Source organism: Triturus cristatus, chromosome 1_2 (assembly GCF_964204655.1).
Source record: "Triturus cristatus chromosome 1_2, aTriCri1.1, whole genome shotgun sequence".
Lineage (NCBI taxonomy): Eukaryota > Metazoa > Chordata > Amphibia > Caudata > Salamandridae > Triturus > Triturus cristatus.
Genome location: NC_140580.1, coordinates 998,662,629 through 998,679,067, shown reverse-complemented (window position 1 = coordinate 998,679,067; position 16,439 = coordinate 998,662,629). Strand labels below are relative to the sequence as shown.

General features: G+C 48.0%; 1 protein-coding gene across 1 annotated transcript in view; it reads right to left on the bottom strand.

Moving 5' to 3' along the window:
- The window catches only part of LOC146868565 (ficolin-2-like), a 426,529-nt gene that overhangs the window by 265,212 nt on the left and 144,878 nt on the right, over positions 1-16,439 (bottom strand). Inside the window, exons 4-5 of the mRNA XM_085611308.1 lie at positions 14,252-14,287; positions 12,403-12,438 (exon numbers count right to left, since the gene is read on the bottom strand). Coding sequence (XP_085467434.1) covers positions 12,403-12,438; positions 14,252-14,287 — 72 coding nt within the window. The remainder of the gene's footprint in view (positions 1-12,402; positions 12,439-14,251; positions 14,288-16,439) is intronic.

Here is a 16,439-nt window from a genome sequence, read left to right as displayed (position 1 = left end):
CAATATGGCTTTCTGCAGGGAAGAGGGACCTTGGATCAGTGTATTAACCGAAAGTTGATCATAGGTAAATACACTGTAGCCAAGGGGGGTTGCCTGCACCTTGCCTTAATGGATCTTACATCAGCTTTCGATAGAGTAAATAGATCCAAACGTTGGCCCATTCTCCTGGAGCTGGCAATGGAACCAGAGGTAGTGGCCTTTCTACATAGCTCACATTCTAATCCATCGGCCTGAGTAAGGTATGAGGAGAATGGCAGCCTGTCAAATTCATGGGAGGTCCAGAGGGGGGTAAGGCAGGGTGCATTTTAGCTCCCCTGCTATACCCTCTATACATTAACATATTGGGGGAAGCTCTGATAGTCGCCTGTGTGAGTATCCCAAAAGTTGGTTCCAAACTTTTACCAGCCCTTTTATATGCAGACGATGTGGTCTTGATCACACAGACTGCTGTGGGGTTACAACAACCTTCTGAACACATTTATAGATTTCATGGACTCCCTAGATTTGTCTACCAACTATTCAAAATCACATACAATGAGGATTGGTTGTCAGAAGGCTGCAGGAACTAAGTTTTTGGGCAAAGGGATGGAACGTACCCGAGTTTTGCCATTCCTGTATCTCAGAGTACTCTTTGGTGATAGAGGGTCTTGGATGGCACAAAAAGCCCTGAAAAAGAACACCTTACTGAGAGCTGTAGAAGCAACCATTGATTTTGCCAAGAGGCTCGGGCCAAACCAGTGCACGCCATGGTCAAGATATATCGCAAGAAGTGTATCCAAATGGCCTATTATGGGTGCAACATCTGAGGATACAAAGATGCTGGGGAACTTCAAATGATTGAGACCAAATTTGTATGTACTCTCCTTGCTGTTCCGGCTTGTACACCATCTTTTCTGGTACATGAGAAGGTGGGTCTTGGATACATCATTGATACCATCGCCTTAGCACTTATTTTGCAGTGGTTAAGAATTTGGTCAAGCCCGCTCTCGAATTAAATCAGCTTGTGAACAAGGACTGTGGTTCACTCCCTGGTGCTCTCAGCATACCATGGCTAAGGTATGTCATGCAGATGTTGACGAGCGTGGGCTGCATAGACCTTTTTACAAACCCCAACAGGTGCGCAAAACGGGAGTTCCAGGTCTTTTTTTATTTTTTTTTTAAAACTCTTTTTATTAACAAAGCTCAAGAGGCCATACATTCCAAGAAAATTTCCATTAGTACATCGTGGAGCGACCACAGAAGATCAATAGCAGTATGTTCATGAGGGAGTAAAGAAGAAAGTTACATATCCAACAAGCGTCTATTCACCCATACCCAGCCCTCTGTACTTTCTCCAGGGCGCCCACATTGCCACTTTGGATCCAAAGGGACAGTCTCTCCCACCACTCTGGACATAGTATCAGTGATTTCCTGCCAGAATTTAACTATCTCAGGACACTCCCGTAGAATATGCAGGGAGGTACCCTCCCGCTGACATCCCCTGACACACAGCGCTGTCGGGATCCCACCCCATATGTATAGGTGGGTGCGAGGATAATAAGTGTTGTGTAAAATCTTAAACTGCACTAGTCTAAATATGGAGCGGGGAGTTCCAGGTCTTAAAGTTTTTTTTAATCCAGGTGGCAAAGTGATAGAGAGGGCAAGGAGCTTCTCAAATCCACCTTGAGAAAATATGCCCTGCTGAAAATATGCCTCTGAGGGGAACCCTACTTGTCCTTTGTTACCAATGTACATCATCGTTTCTTATTAACAAGGTTCAGGCTAAATCTAATTCACTGGTCCTTAGTCGTCCCTAGTGGCTTTCACAAACATGATGATTTAAAACCTTGCCTGTGTGACAACTTTTCAGACCAAAATATTTTACATTTTGTTTTTCTGTGATTTTTATCAGGTTTTAAGGTCTGGATACATCCTCTCGCATTTGACAGTCTCTGCGAACAGATTGCTGCTAACCTTTCTGCCTGTGGTAAACATGGGGTCATCAAGGAAATTAAGTGGTTTGACAAGAGATGCTCTAGAACCCATCGAAATCTAATGGAAGCCCTGATGCAGCAGCCCAGCGACGAAGTGTTAGTGCGAAACCGCTACTTTGCACGAGTAAAACTTGCCCTGATGTTTCTACAAATGTTTTCCTCCCCTTCAATTTACTATGGGGTAGCATGTTTTCTTGCTAGGGCTATTAGATTTAGGAAACATTGTCCTAATGACCAGTGCCAACTCATTACATTAGATGGTGCTGTGCAGGGACAGCACAGGGGCTGATCCTCTGCTTCAACTTCCTTACTCGGTACTGTTTAATTTCACTTGCACTTTTTCCCGCTCTTTTTAGGAAATTTCTTTTTAAAAATGTTGCGCTTTTTTTTTTGTCAATGCATGGTATTTGCGCGACCCCACTATTCGTGCCGATTTGATCAAATCCTTACAGCGCTATTTCGACGAGAATGTGGGGTCGGTCCCTTCGGCCATCTCCCTGTGGGAGGCTTTTAAGGTAGTTCTTAGAGGGGAGGCCCTCTCCTCTATCTCCCATGCCCGGCGGCGCGAGCGGGAGGAGGTGACCCGGGTAGAGGCCGAGATTGCAGAACTGGAGGGTGACCTGGGGAGCGGGGTGACAGATGCCAAGCTGCATGTTCTACACCTAAAGCAGGCGGCCTATCGGGCCCTCGTCACGGAGGCGGCCAGGGGCCTCAGTCGAGAGCAGCAGGGGCGATTGTATGATGTGGGTGATAAGGCTGGCAAATTGATTGCGTGGTTGGACAAGAGGGAGAGAGCGAGTCGCGTGGTTCCTTTGATTGAGAGTGTGGATGGTGCGTGTGTCACCGAGCCGGAAGCCATTGTCTCCTGCTTTGCGGATCATTTCCGCAAAGTCTACTCCCCGGTTTCCCCCTGCTCGGAGGAAGATTCCCATGCCCTGCTTCGGGACATCGCACTGCCCTCCCTTACGGTGGAGGACAGGGATTTGCTGGACGCTCCTCCCACCTCGGACGAAATTGCCTTGGCTATTCGCTCGGTTGCGTCCGGCAAGGCCATGGGCCCCAATGGTATCCCCATCGAACTATACAAGCTACGCCCGGATGTATTGGCTCCCCACCTGCGCGCGATGTTCCTGGCGGCACACTCGCAGGGTTCCCTCCCGCCGGACCAGCGTCTGGCCACAATCGTGGTGATCCACAAGGAGGGGAAGCCCCGTGAACGGGTCGCATCCTATAGGCCGATCTCGCTCTTGAACGCGGAGCCCAAAATCCTCGCCAAGGTGTTGGCTAACCGGTTGGTTGGCGTGGTGGGCGATTTGGTCCACCAAGACCAATCTGGCTTTATACCACACCGCAACACGGCACTCAATCTGCGGCGCTTGCACGGTGTGCTCGCGCGTGTCCCATTTGTGCGGGAGCCGGCCATCTTGGCGTCCTTGGACGCCACCATGGCGTTTGACACGCTTGAGTGGCCATACATCTGGGCGATGCTGGCGAAATTTGGATTTGGACCGGGCTTTATTAGCTGGGTCAAATTGTTGTACTCGGGCCCCTTGGCGCAGGTGGTGGTGAATGGGCGAGTCTCGGCCCCATTCGCGCTGGGGCGGGGCACGCGACAGGGTTGCCCCTTGTCACCTCTCCTGTTTGCACTGGCCCTGGAGCCCCTGGCGGAGTGGCTGCGGTGGCACCCTTCCATCCGTGGTCTCCGCTGGACCCCCGAGCATGAGGACCGTGTGTCCCTCTATGCTGATGATATCCTCCTGTATCTCGCCTCCCCGCGTAAATCACTGATAGTCCTGGTTGATGTTTTGCGCTCCTTCGGTCGCAACTCAGGCCTTGTCATCAACTGGGCGAAATCCTGTGTATATGTGCTTTCCGGGGAGGCTCCGGTCCTACCACGGGACTGTCCGATCCAGATTGCCTCCCAGGGGTTTCGGTACCTGGGTATATATATCACCCTTGACCCGGAGGCCCGCTATGAGCGGAATTTGCTACCCCCCCTCCAGCGCTTGAAGGAGGACGTGGTGCGCTGGCGGCGTCTGCCGCTTTCGCCGCTCGGCCGAGCGGCCTTGTTTAAAATGATGTCCTTGCCGCGCTTCCTCTACGCCCTCCAGAATACTATGGACTTGGTTCCGGCACGCTACTTCCGTGAGGTGGAGGGCCTCCAGCGGCGCCTGTTCTGGGACGGGAGGCCGCGCATTGCTCTGGCTAAATTGACGCTCCCGTGGTACGATGGGGGGGTCGCCCTCCCGGACATTAAACTGTATTACTGGGCCACCCAACTGGCTGCAATTAATCATGGCCTTTACGGGCCCGCCTTGAACCCGGCGTTTGAGATGGACAAGATGCTCCTGCCTGGTGGCGACTACAATCGAGCGCTTTACTCTGCCGCGCCCGACCCCCGTCTGACGGGACCGACGCGTGTCATGGTGCGTGTCTGGCACGCGGCTAATGCAGCTATGGGGTGGAAGGACCGTTTGACCCGGGCGTCACCGCTATATGCGTCTGAGAGGTTGGGCTCCCTGTGGACATCGAAGGGCTTTGAGAAGTGGGACACGATAGGAATTAGCACTGTGGGAGATCTCTGGACGAGGGGGGGATTCAAGACTTTTGCGACGCTGCAGACGGAGTTTCAACTGCAGGGCAGTGAGTACTTTCTGTACCTACAAGTCCGCCATGCGCTGGGCTCCGTCTTCCCGGATGTCGCGTCCATTCCGGAGTCCTCCCCCCTGGAGGACAGAGTGCTGGATGGCCATGTCCCAGACAGCACGATCTCCCTCATATATAAAAAACTGATCAACGACAGATCGTGCCTGCTGACTAGTCTCCGCGAGGCCTGGGTTGCCGACGGGCTAGAGCTGGACGACGAGGATTGGATTTCCGCGGTGGCCTCTCCAAAAGAGGTGGCCATCCCGGCTCGCCTTCGTTTCGTCCAGCTTAAGATCCTTCACCGGGTTTACGTGACGGGGCCAAGGCTTCTACGTATGGGCTTTGCTGGTGACGGAATGTGTAAGCGTGGCTGTGGCGCGTTGGCAACTTTCATGCATCTACTGTGGGAGTGCCCAAAGGTGGAGCGATTCTGGCGTGGTGTGCATGAGGTCCTGCGTGTGGTTACGAGTGTCGCACTGTTGCCTGAAGCGAGGAGATGCTTGCTGAATGTGTGGGAACCAAATGATTATTCGGTCCCGCAGACGCGGTGGGTGACTCTGGGATACATGATAGCTAAGCGTGACATTGCTCAATTGTGGGGATCCCAGAGGCCCCCTGCGGTGTTGGCCTGGAAAGAACATATGGATTGGTGTATGTTTCGTGAAAAGGTGGTGTATGTGGCGAGGGGTAAGCCTGGGGCGTGGGTGAAAATCTGGGGCCCCTGGAACGCCTACCGCGGGGGTATTTGTGAGCCGCCACTGCTACCGGCTGCCTCGCCTGCTCCGTCTCCCTAGATGGCCCCCCTCCCTCGGCCTTGGGCATGCGGTCCCCCAGTCCCTGATCTATTCCCATTCCCCTCTCCAGAGTTCTGCTGCTGGTTGGGATCCCCCACTTATGGAGCACGTGCTGTCACTTTGGATCGCGGGTTGCCTTGCGGGTGTGGTTTTTTGTGTTGTTCTGTTTTGATAAAAGGGAACCGTACTGTGGGCATGGAGCTATGCGGCCTGCAACATTGATTTCTCCTGTTTTGCTAATCTGTACTGCCAAGAGACTCTTACCGTATGTATGCAATATGCTTTTGTCGCTCTAGCGGCCGGCCGAGTGGTTGTAGGCCCATACCTGTAACTTTTTCAAACTGCAATAAACGGTTTAAAAAAAAAAAAAAAAAAAAAAAAAAAAATGTTGCGCTTTGCACAGATTTCTAAGGACTGTTGCAAATTTTAAATTGTGAGGCCCATCTTGTTCATTGCATTGATTTTTTCTCATATCATGTCTAGACATAACTGTGACATCATTAGTTTGTGGCCTATCTGTTTATCAATTAGATTGATGGTTTTAGGTGATCCCTATTATTTCCTACCTGCATAGCGGACCCTAATAGGGAGGTTTTTTTCCGTTAGGTTTTTTAGGATGAGAACCGATGCCCTTTTATACAGCATTTTTTTTTAAACATGTTTTTGCTAGATTTATGTATTTTTAGCAATGTATTTTTCACTTTTACAAAGGCTGCACTATAAAAAAGGTTGCTGTATTTTTAGATATGCGTGTGAGTGTAACTTTGACACAAGATAAACTGTGGATGTTTTATTTTTATGTGCTTTTATGGCCTACTCAGGCCGAATAAGGAACTCATTGATTGAATTAGTCGTATTCTTTTTCTGTATAGGGTGAATCTCTTCAGGAGATTTGGACAAGTTTTGTTTGTTTTGTACTCTTATACCTTATCCTGAGACTGGTATGTGTAAAGTTAGTTTTGAATTTATGAGTAAAATCTCTCCAATCCCATATTTAGTTGTGGTCTGTATTATTGTGTGACCCAATTGGTTGCACTATGTTGAAGTTTTGATGACTGATAGTGTTCTCCCTCAGGGGCGTGGCCAACAACATGGCCGAGGAAGATGCATTCCTAGTGAGCTCGGGCCGATGCTACGTAATCTGAACCAAATCCTGCCGTTCTGAGAATGTGTTGCTGCATAACCCACATTAAGGGGTAACACCCTAGAAAATATATTCACTGCCCATGAGCAGCCTTGCGTACGGAAAGGGGACAACTGGACCGACTGACTTCCTGGAAGATGGCAGTGTGTCCGGCCTGAACACCCCCGGTGGACTGTTGGACTGCCGGGTAGGCCCCCCGGATGACCGGCAGACCCCAGTAGAGCTACTGTTGTGGCCCTACTCCCCCACATGGTAAGGGCCGCTGAGCGTACGCAAGACTGCATGGGTGAGAGGGGCCACGCGGGCAAGGTCGCATACAGTGGCCTCGTTAGTGGAATGGGGTGAGGGGCTTGGGCCTGGTTGACAGGTGGCCTCTGGGTTCAGACATACCTGGACGCGGTCCCGACACAGGGCCGAATGCGTCAACGAAAAAGAAGAGCAGTGAGAACCCTGGACCGCTTGACTGCGACAACACGAGTGAAGGTACTCTGGACTGCTGTGAGACACCTTAGCTGGATTGCCTCACCTGGCCCGCCTGCATCATGTGCCTGCTAGCGGCGTTTTTGACCTGGAGGTGCCAGAAGACCGCGGGCCACCAGGTTGACATCGGTGTGGGCTGCAGACCGTGGACACCGGTGTCACTCCTCCCCTCAATTCACGTGACTAGCAGCAAGGGTGGGGGAGGCATAAAACAGGGAGGGAATAGCGGAACAGGTGCGCCCAGTACAGCGTACCTGGGGATAATCTGTGCTGTGCTGGAGCTTAGAGCTTGGAGAAGTAGCTGACCTTGAGCATAGAGGGACGCCTGAAACCACGCACTGGCGGTTGACCCAGGCTATGGCCCCCCCTTGGAGACCAGCGGTCTGTGGACAAGTGGCTGGAGGCCGGAGTGCTGATCTGCCTCCCCCAGACATTACTGAATTCAAGGACCCCACGGTGGACCTCCAAAAATTCTCACTGCTCAGATTATAACTGATGGAGAAGTACCTCATGCAGCTGCAGTGAAAGACACGTTCGGGACCAGACCTGGGGGGTTGTGAGGAAGAGGAGGGTAAGTGTCCAAGAGGCTGCTCTGCTGGTGGCATGTGTTGGATGCCGTGACTGTATTTCGAGTTCATATTGGCTGACTCTGGGGATCACCCAGCCAGCGTTGCTCCTTCCCAGCCACAGGGGGAGAGACGTGGAAGCCCTGTTGTGTCCTTGCCCATCAACTGCTGCAGTTCTTGATCAAATACAATGATTGCAAAGGACAAAGACCCTAAACCCCCCCAGACAAGAGAAAATGGACTGCTATACCAAAGTGATGGCCCCCCAGGAGACCACACAACCCCTACTGGACACAGCCATCCTGCTTCAGTTGATACAGTCCTTGAGAGAGGTGCTAGAGGGGAGGTGTGCTCCGAGGTCACTCTACTCTGCCAGGACCTACGAAATGTCTCTGAAAGAGTGATGGAGACGAGGAATCGAGTTTCAGAAGTGGAAGATGCAGTAAGGGATCTTCAAAAGGGGGTGGCGGAACTTCGCAGCACTAACAGAGATGTACTAAGGCGCCTAGAGGATGCAGAAATAACCTTCGCTTTGTGGGGTTTCTAGAGGGTGTGGAGAAGGCAAATGTGCCCGCGTTTCTTGCAACGTGGCTGGAAAACATCATTCAATTTTTCCATTTGTTTTGTAATTGAATGGGCACACACGGCACTAAACGCAAAGCTGCCGCCTGGGGCTCCTTCCAGACCAATCATAGTAAGGTTTCTCAACTTCTCAACAGGGCCATGATCCTATGAGAAGCACATCCTATAGGAGATGTCAGGTATGACAATTCTCAAATCATGATCTTCCCAGATTACAGTTGCGAGGTTCAATGCCAGAAAAGAACCTTTGATTTTGTCAAGGTGAAATTCAGAGCACTTCAAATCCAATACATGTTATTGTTCTACATGGGTAAGACACACTTCTTTCAGACACCAAAGGATGCGGGGGCCTGGATTGAGGAGAGGCCAGTCCTTCATCCTCAGAGAGAACTGAACTAGGAACGAAAGTCATCTCTGTGCATGGAAACCAGATCCAAGGTATAACACTTGGGAAAAAGAAGGCTGAACGTAGGCTGAAGAGGGCAGGCCAGGGAAAGGGGTGTCCAATGGATACGGGCAGGACCCCAGCCACAGAAAAAATCAGGGCTACTGATGGGTCCAGCCTGCAGGATTCACATAGACTCGGAGGGTTAGAGAATGTCTTCAGGAGGTGAAAGCCTGAACCCTCTGGCCGCCGAAATTTCAGCGCTAGAAGGTGATGCAGAAACTGTCCAGCAACCACCGCAGGGGGAACCGCCGCACCCGAAGCACACAAAAATATGAACTGGCACCAATATACCAGCCGATGGAGCTATGGCTGTGCAACTAATGTCGCAGACATCCTCAGCCTGCTGCCTGGGACTTGCATCCAGCGGGGCTAACCTGGTGTCAGGTCGCATTCGGGTCTGACCTTGTTCCTTTGTTTGTTCTTATGCAGTGAGTAGTTGAGTGAATTGCACTACGTTGTATAGAGGATGGGGGACAGACCTCTCCATCTCCTCTTAAGCACGATTGTTCTATGGAAATGGGGTTATTTGCTGTGAGAAGGTCATAGAGGTAGGGTGTGGGGTTGGTCTTAAGAGAAGGGGGTTCATTGTTTTTTTCTGACATGGTTGTTCATACAGGTTTCAACAGACAGGCACATGAGAGACAGAAAGAGGGCCTCATGAGTTTGACACAAACGGTTGTGGCATTTTCAAAGATCGCAATATGCCCGCGCCAACACCCATAGAGGACAGGGCTTTTTCAGTCCTGACATGAAATGTTAATGGCCTCTGAGATAGGATTAAAGGGGGACTGGTCACAGAGCACATTAAACACTCACACATGGATGTGGTAATGCTCCAGTAGACACACCTAGAGGGATTTCTTGGGAGGGGGCCATGCGTTGTGTTGGCCCAGGCGGGTTATACGTATGGGGTGCGGGTGTAGCAACTTTAATTAAAAAGTCATACCCCTTTGAAACTACTCATAAGTGGACAGATCCCTCTGGGCGCTATGTAGCAGTTGCAGGCAGATGGTGCAGACGCAAGGTAACACTCATATGTGTATATGCCCCACCCCGACTGCAATCTCTAGCGCTGGGTAAAGTGAGATATCCTTCTAGAGACTCCCACATCCCTTCACGTGATAGGGGGAGACTTTAATTAAGTAATGTGCACATCCTTGGATTGCTCTGAGAGCCATGGCACACCGACAAGCACCACCCTGTTAGCACGCTTTGCCAACACATTCGGATTGACTGACATGTGGTGATATCAGCACCCACACGAGAGATACGGAAAGATGGAGAGATTTGCCTTTCACCATAATGGGATGAGCGGCTATGTTTGAAATTATTATTTCCTAGACGCTGTTCCTTTATGTCCTCCAGAATACTTACCACCCACTCTCCAGAACAATATTTAAGAAAATAGACACTGAGCTACGATCATTATCATGGCCAGGGTGGCATTCAAGGATCGCACTGAGGACACTACAACATAACCCATACAATGGTGGGCTAGCACTGCCAGATATTGAGGCCTATTACTGGGCAGCATATATGACCCCCATCAACAATTGCATACACATAGCAAGGGATCACTCCATGTACAGATTAGAATGGAAGACACTGATAACCCACACATTTTCTCATTATTTATACGGGGGCAAAGGAACATACAGGTTACTCCCCACGACGCAGGTCACCTTAGAAGTGTGGGAAAGAGCAACTAGAACCTTGGGGTGGGCATACAGGGTTACCAGGGCAATGCCGTTGTGGAAAGAGAAGTGGGTTAAGGAACTGAGTAAGCTACAGGCCTTTGGATCCTGGGATTTGCTGGGGATCACCAATGTTGGGTGCATTATCGAAAAGGGTGAATTTAAATCTTTCTCCACCTATTGCACTGAATATAAGCTCCATGGTTCCCAATTCATCAAATACGCCCAACTGCATAATAATAAATAATAATCCACATTTGTAAAGCGCGAACAATCACCCGTAAGGGTCTCTAGGCGCTGGGGGCCGTCGGGAAGATTAAGCAAGCTATTGCCCAGAGTCACATGGTGCTGGGCTAATCTGCCTCCGGCGCCGGGGATCGAACCGTGATCCCCAGATTCTGGAGTCAGTCTCCCTGGCCGCAGCGCCACACCTCTTCCGCATCACAAATGGCTGATGGAAGGACTGGTGGGGGCGGAGTCACTAGAGTATGTGCCACTCGAATGGGGATTACTACAAGAAGAACTAACGACTAAAGAAGTGTCCCTTAAATATAAAACATTGAATACCAACATGCCCAATATGCTCGGCAAACTCAGGGAGACATGGGAAGGTGAGCTGGGTACTATGGAGGACGTGGACTAGGAGGCGGCCCTGATGCACCCTAGAGAGGTGGCATTCACAGCTAGATTGCGCCTCATTCAATATAAGAGTCTCCACAGGCTATACTATGATAGGGCAAGGCTAAATAAAATGAGGCGAGCCGAAATCCCGAATTGCCAGCTCTGCTGGACTGCAGTTGAAGATCTCCTTCATGCATTAGGAGGTTGGCCAACCATACAGAAATATTGGAATGCAATAATTATAGAATTAAACGCGGTGCTAGAGATATCAATCTCTGCAGACCAAAAGTTCATCCGTCTGGGCATTCCATGCGATATTGATGTTGCTAGGCCTCAATAGCTTTTTAGCATCTTGGGCCTAGTAGTGGCGAAGTGGAATGTGGCAAGACACTGGGGCACACAAGAAACTCCAACACTCCAAGAAGAGAAAAAGGGGATGGACTTATATATGGCAGCTGAAAGAGTAACATATAAGAGTAGGGGGTGCCCAAGAAAATTCGGTAAGATATGGGCTAGCTGGCTGAACCACTATGGCTTGGCCCTGCTGGACGAGGTTCAATAGATCCCAGACAGTAGGGAACAGCAATAGCAGCATATTCCTGAAACCCATAGGGGGATTGGCCTGATGGTGCCACGTAGTGAGCACGTCTTCATTTGCTAGTCAGTGGGGGGGGGGGCGGGGGAACCACAGTATTATTTGATGTTCTCAGACACTGTGTGAAACCATTGAGGCTGTAATTACTGGACTTCTCATGTTTGCCCTATGTGCGACTGTCGTTAAAGTTTTGCTGGTTGTATGTTTCTTATGTACCTTTAACTAAATTAAAATATTTATTAGAAAAAAGATAGTGTTCTCCCTCTTACCTCTTGGGTTACCAATAAAAAACCGTAAAGTCTAGAGTATATGTGTAAATGGGTCCATGCTCTCTCAGCAGCATTACATTGTGTGTTAACATTGACATTGTTGATGGCAATACTCTGGATATAGTATTAGCTCTTTGTTTGGAAATGTGATGCTATTTAATTATGGCGTGCTGTAAAGTCCTGTTATTTATCATTACACATATTGTGATATCATGAGCCTTGCATTGTTTGTGCAAATTATGGTTTGTATGACAAGCCTGTGAGTTGACTTGCTCATCTAACCCTTTGACCATTTCAAACCTTCCAGACACCTCTTGTAATGCACTAGCCAGTCTCGACGGATCTGTATGAAAGTTGAAATGCTGAAACTGGAAATTAAGTTTTCAAATTTAGAATGTTTTCAAAACAGTGACAAAAAATATTTTTTTAGCTTGGTAAACCTAACTATAATAGCTTGGCCCAAATGTGCTTCTTGGTTTTTTTTCTTTAAAAAGCAGAATATTCACAGAAGCATGCTTACATTTTCCACTGGTTGGCACAGTAAAAAAGAAAAGTAAAACAATGTAATGGATCTTTGACATCATTCTTACCTATTGTTCCTTGCACACTGGGGTTTCCTTTGTCCCCTACATAAACAAACACATCCAGTTAGAGTACATTTCCAATAGGACCTCTGTCTCGAACATGGGTGGTAGCAGGAAGAATTATGAAAGGGGAGGAACGGAGAGTGCCAGAGTTTAAATCACACGCATGTGTAACGTGTGACAGTGGCTTGTATTATTGCGTGAATGGAGGTGGGACATTGGGTAATAAAGTTCTGCTAACTAATCCTATTACAACATCCATCTGCCATTCATTTCACAAAGTCTTCTGAAGTTACCTGAATATTCTTTAGAGGACACAGCAGCTAATAATACTAAACACTTCTATGTAAACTTATAAGCGTTGTATAAAATACATTTCTACATTTACATTGCCTCTAACCTCTTTAGATGTCAATTGCCTTTCGAAAGCAGACTCCCTAAAGTGCCATCCATACCTCTCAACTCACCTGAACAAGTCAACAATCCAAATGCTTCTTCTCATTGACATCACTAGGAGCATCCTACCAGCACTTTCATCACTCTCCAAACATTCCATCATCTCAATGGGCCTCCATCGGATCACCCTTCAAAACATCTGTTTTCACCCTTCTAAACCCCTAGAGTAGATCTAGTGTAGATTGAGATACACGATAATGTCATTAGAGGTCTTGAGTACTCAACCAAACATCTTCAAATACATATACATTCTGGAACCCTAATTGTTGATGATTACTGCTGATGTTTCTTGTTATCTTCAGCACTATGGAGGTTTTTTTTTGCAATTCATTATATCTTGAATCTCCTTCACCTGGATCCAAGTATTGATTACTCTACGGTAATGGAGAACAGGTTCGAGGAAATGCATAAGCAAAAATATATCTGCCTTGCTGTGTATACAAAACAGGCACTGCACAATTGTGGGCAATATCTGTCACATTTTCAACCTTGTTGTGTTTTAGTATTTGCATAGTGCATTTCTACCCTTTGAATGGCCATGCAACACTCCTTCACACACCCCCATATCTTCCCTTACCCCAACCCAGGCCACTTGCTGAAGAGGTGGTTTTTTCACCAAAGAACTGTGGGCGGCACACAAAATGGAGGTTACTGATGTCAGTGGTGGCAGTTAGCAGCTCCCTTCAAAGAAATATTTTGTGCCATAATATTTGTTTTTTTAACAATTTAAGCATATCAGGTTTGATACTGGCACTCAGAAGGTGTTATTTATGTTTGGTTTTCTTAAAAACAAGCATAAGCAAAGCCAATAGGTCTGTGGTTGGATGAGAGCATTATGGCTTTTGCAATTCTCGTTTTGTTATTGTTTTTGCAAAATGTAATTGTTGGGGAGCCTCTGGGCCTTTGTCAATACCAAAACGCATTGGATAAAGGCAATATTTTTTTGGGTTTCCACAAGCACACATTGCCATAGTAATCCAAGGACCTGACAGGAACAACTTTGTTTTTGGATGTGCTCCTTTGGCAGAAAAGTTAGCCAGTGGCTGATGTGGGCTGTCCCATCTTCCCTCATTCTATACTGCAGTAGGTAGACTAAACATGTGAGTGACACAATAGTAGGCAAACAGAAGAAGAGGGCATGCTGAAACCCCTATAAGTGTATAATACACATCATGTTATGCATGATGAAATAGTCTTAGTCAATGTCAAACCTAAAAAGAAGCAAAAAATGCAGTGGAAAGATTGTTAAGCCCATGCCGTTTAAGACTTGAAATTGTCATAAACCTTATGGTTATCAAGACATTGGTGTTCATTATCATTATCTTTCTTGCCGTGTGTTCTCTCAGTGGACCGTGCAGCACAGTAACATTTACCTAACAGAATGTGTCATGGATCTTACCTTTTTGCCCTGGGATGCCAGCATCTCCTTTTGAGCCTGTAATGACAACCATATACAAAGTGGTGAGACTGTGTTCCCAATCTTTACATCATGTTCCTATTCTCTTTAATACCCCAGCAGGTGAGGAGTACCTGATATGCATGCATACAGTTGGGTGGTGGTGCCTCAAGGTATTTACTTGTTGGCATTAATTTTGCATCTCTGCTGCATTTCGGGGCCTCAAGGCTTTGCTGTCTTATTTATTTTTGGCTTTTCAGTCTGTTTAGCTCTATCTGCATCAACTATTTCACTCAGGTATCAGTCAAGGCGTTAGCAAACTGGGCAATTGTCCAAGGTCACACCTTCTAAGCCTACTCCTACCCCCCCACTTCACCCCACTACCCCGGAGAAAGTGATCTTTCACTCACCTCTATTTCTTTACTTCAACCACTCTCCTGAGCAGTGCTTACCTCCACCTCTCACTCTCACCTCTCTACCCAGTGTCATTCTAAAGATGATTGTGACACCAAGCAATAAGGTTGCCTAAAAATATGGCCTGCCAAGGCCTCAAAAATCCTTAAAATTACACCATCACTAGGAAACCTTCTTCTCCTCAGCCAGCATGTTACCAAACCCACCCTCACCACTGGAGACCTATTGGGCCCGATTTTTTCCTAATCACCAACGTCACAGTCGACAAGCCAGCAACTGTGACATAGAAAGACCACACACTTGTCAGTTTTAGCCTACCCATCCCGCACCTTCACTTACTTTTCACCACCGGAGCCACGTGCCGTGGATGGAAAAGCATCTCAGAAGAGGAGTGGGCTTTCACCCTCTACAAGCAATGGCCCGAGAAGACCAGCAACTTACTGAAAGCCATCCAAAGCCTCAACACCTAGAAAACTGCAAACTCCAACACCTTGGCTTCCCTCAAACGAACTCCAAACGTCAAGAGCCTGACCACAGGTCAGCTGGTACAAGAGGAACGCAGGCTGACAAAACACCACTGCGGGCAACTGGAGTGCAAATGGGGAACAAGTCAAGACACCTCAAATAAAGGCATCTACCAATCATCCCTAAGACTCTACCACCAGCTGATATGGAACACAAAGAGCATAGCACTTAAGATTGCCAGCACTATACACAGTAAGGAAATCTTCAAAGATTTCACTGTGCCTTCTGCCACCTCCAGCAACATCACACCTTCAAATGACCTTTTCAACAACTTCTCAGAATTCTTCTGTAACAACATCACCTCCATAAACAGCAACTTTAACCCTCAACACGACCCAGTTAACATTGCAACTCAACTTCTCATCACAGCTGATAAACAAAGCCTGACCTTGTGACTCACCATTACTTACCATTAACACTGTTGAAATCACTACTACCATAAAGACCTTACACTCAGGCTCCATCCGAACTTTGCCCCCACCACCATTTCAACAAAGGACTCCTAGAAATCAGCGAAGCACTAACACGCTTCCTCAAAACCTCCATCCACATTCCCAGACCCTGGAAACAGGCCACCATCATACCCCATATCAGGAAACCATCCACTGATCGAGCAACACTTTCCAACTGCAGACCCATCTACCTCTTATCATACCCCTCAAAAGTCTTAGAGAAACTAATCAACTGATGACTTACCGAACACCTTAACCCCAAGAATCAGGATTCAGGCCCAACCACAGTACAGAAACAGCACTCATCGCCATCACAAATGACACCCATATGATTCTTGACAGAGGAGACACAGCAGCCCTCATTCTCCTGGACCTCTCTGCAGTGTTTGGCATAGTCAAACACGCTATTCTCATCAGGCTCCTGAATTAGATGGGCATTCAAGTATCTACTCTCCGTTTGATCTGTTACTTCCTAATGGATAGAACACAAGCTCTCAGCCTGGAACCTTATTCTTCAGAAGCCTGTAAACTCATCTGTGGAGTGCCTCAAGGTTTTTCAATCAACCCCACCAACTTCAATGTATACATGATCCCTCTGGCCAACTTCATCTGCGCACTCGACATCAACATCCTCTCCTATGCATACGACATGCAACTCATTGCTACCTCTCAGACAAGATTTCCAACAAAAGAAACACATTTACCGTCTGCATGATCGAGTCGCTAACTGAATGCAAGGCAACTATCTCAAGCACAACACTGATGAGACAGAAGTAGTGATCTTCGGCAAGAACACCTGA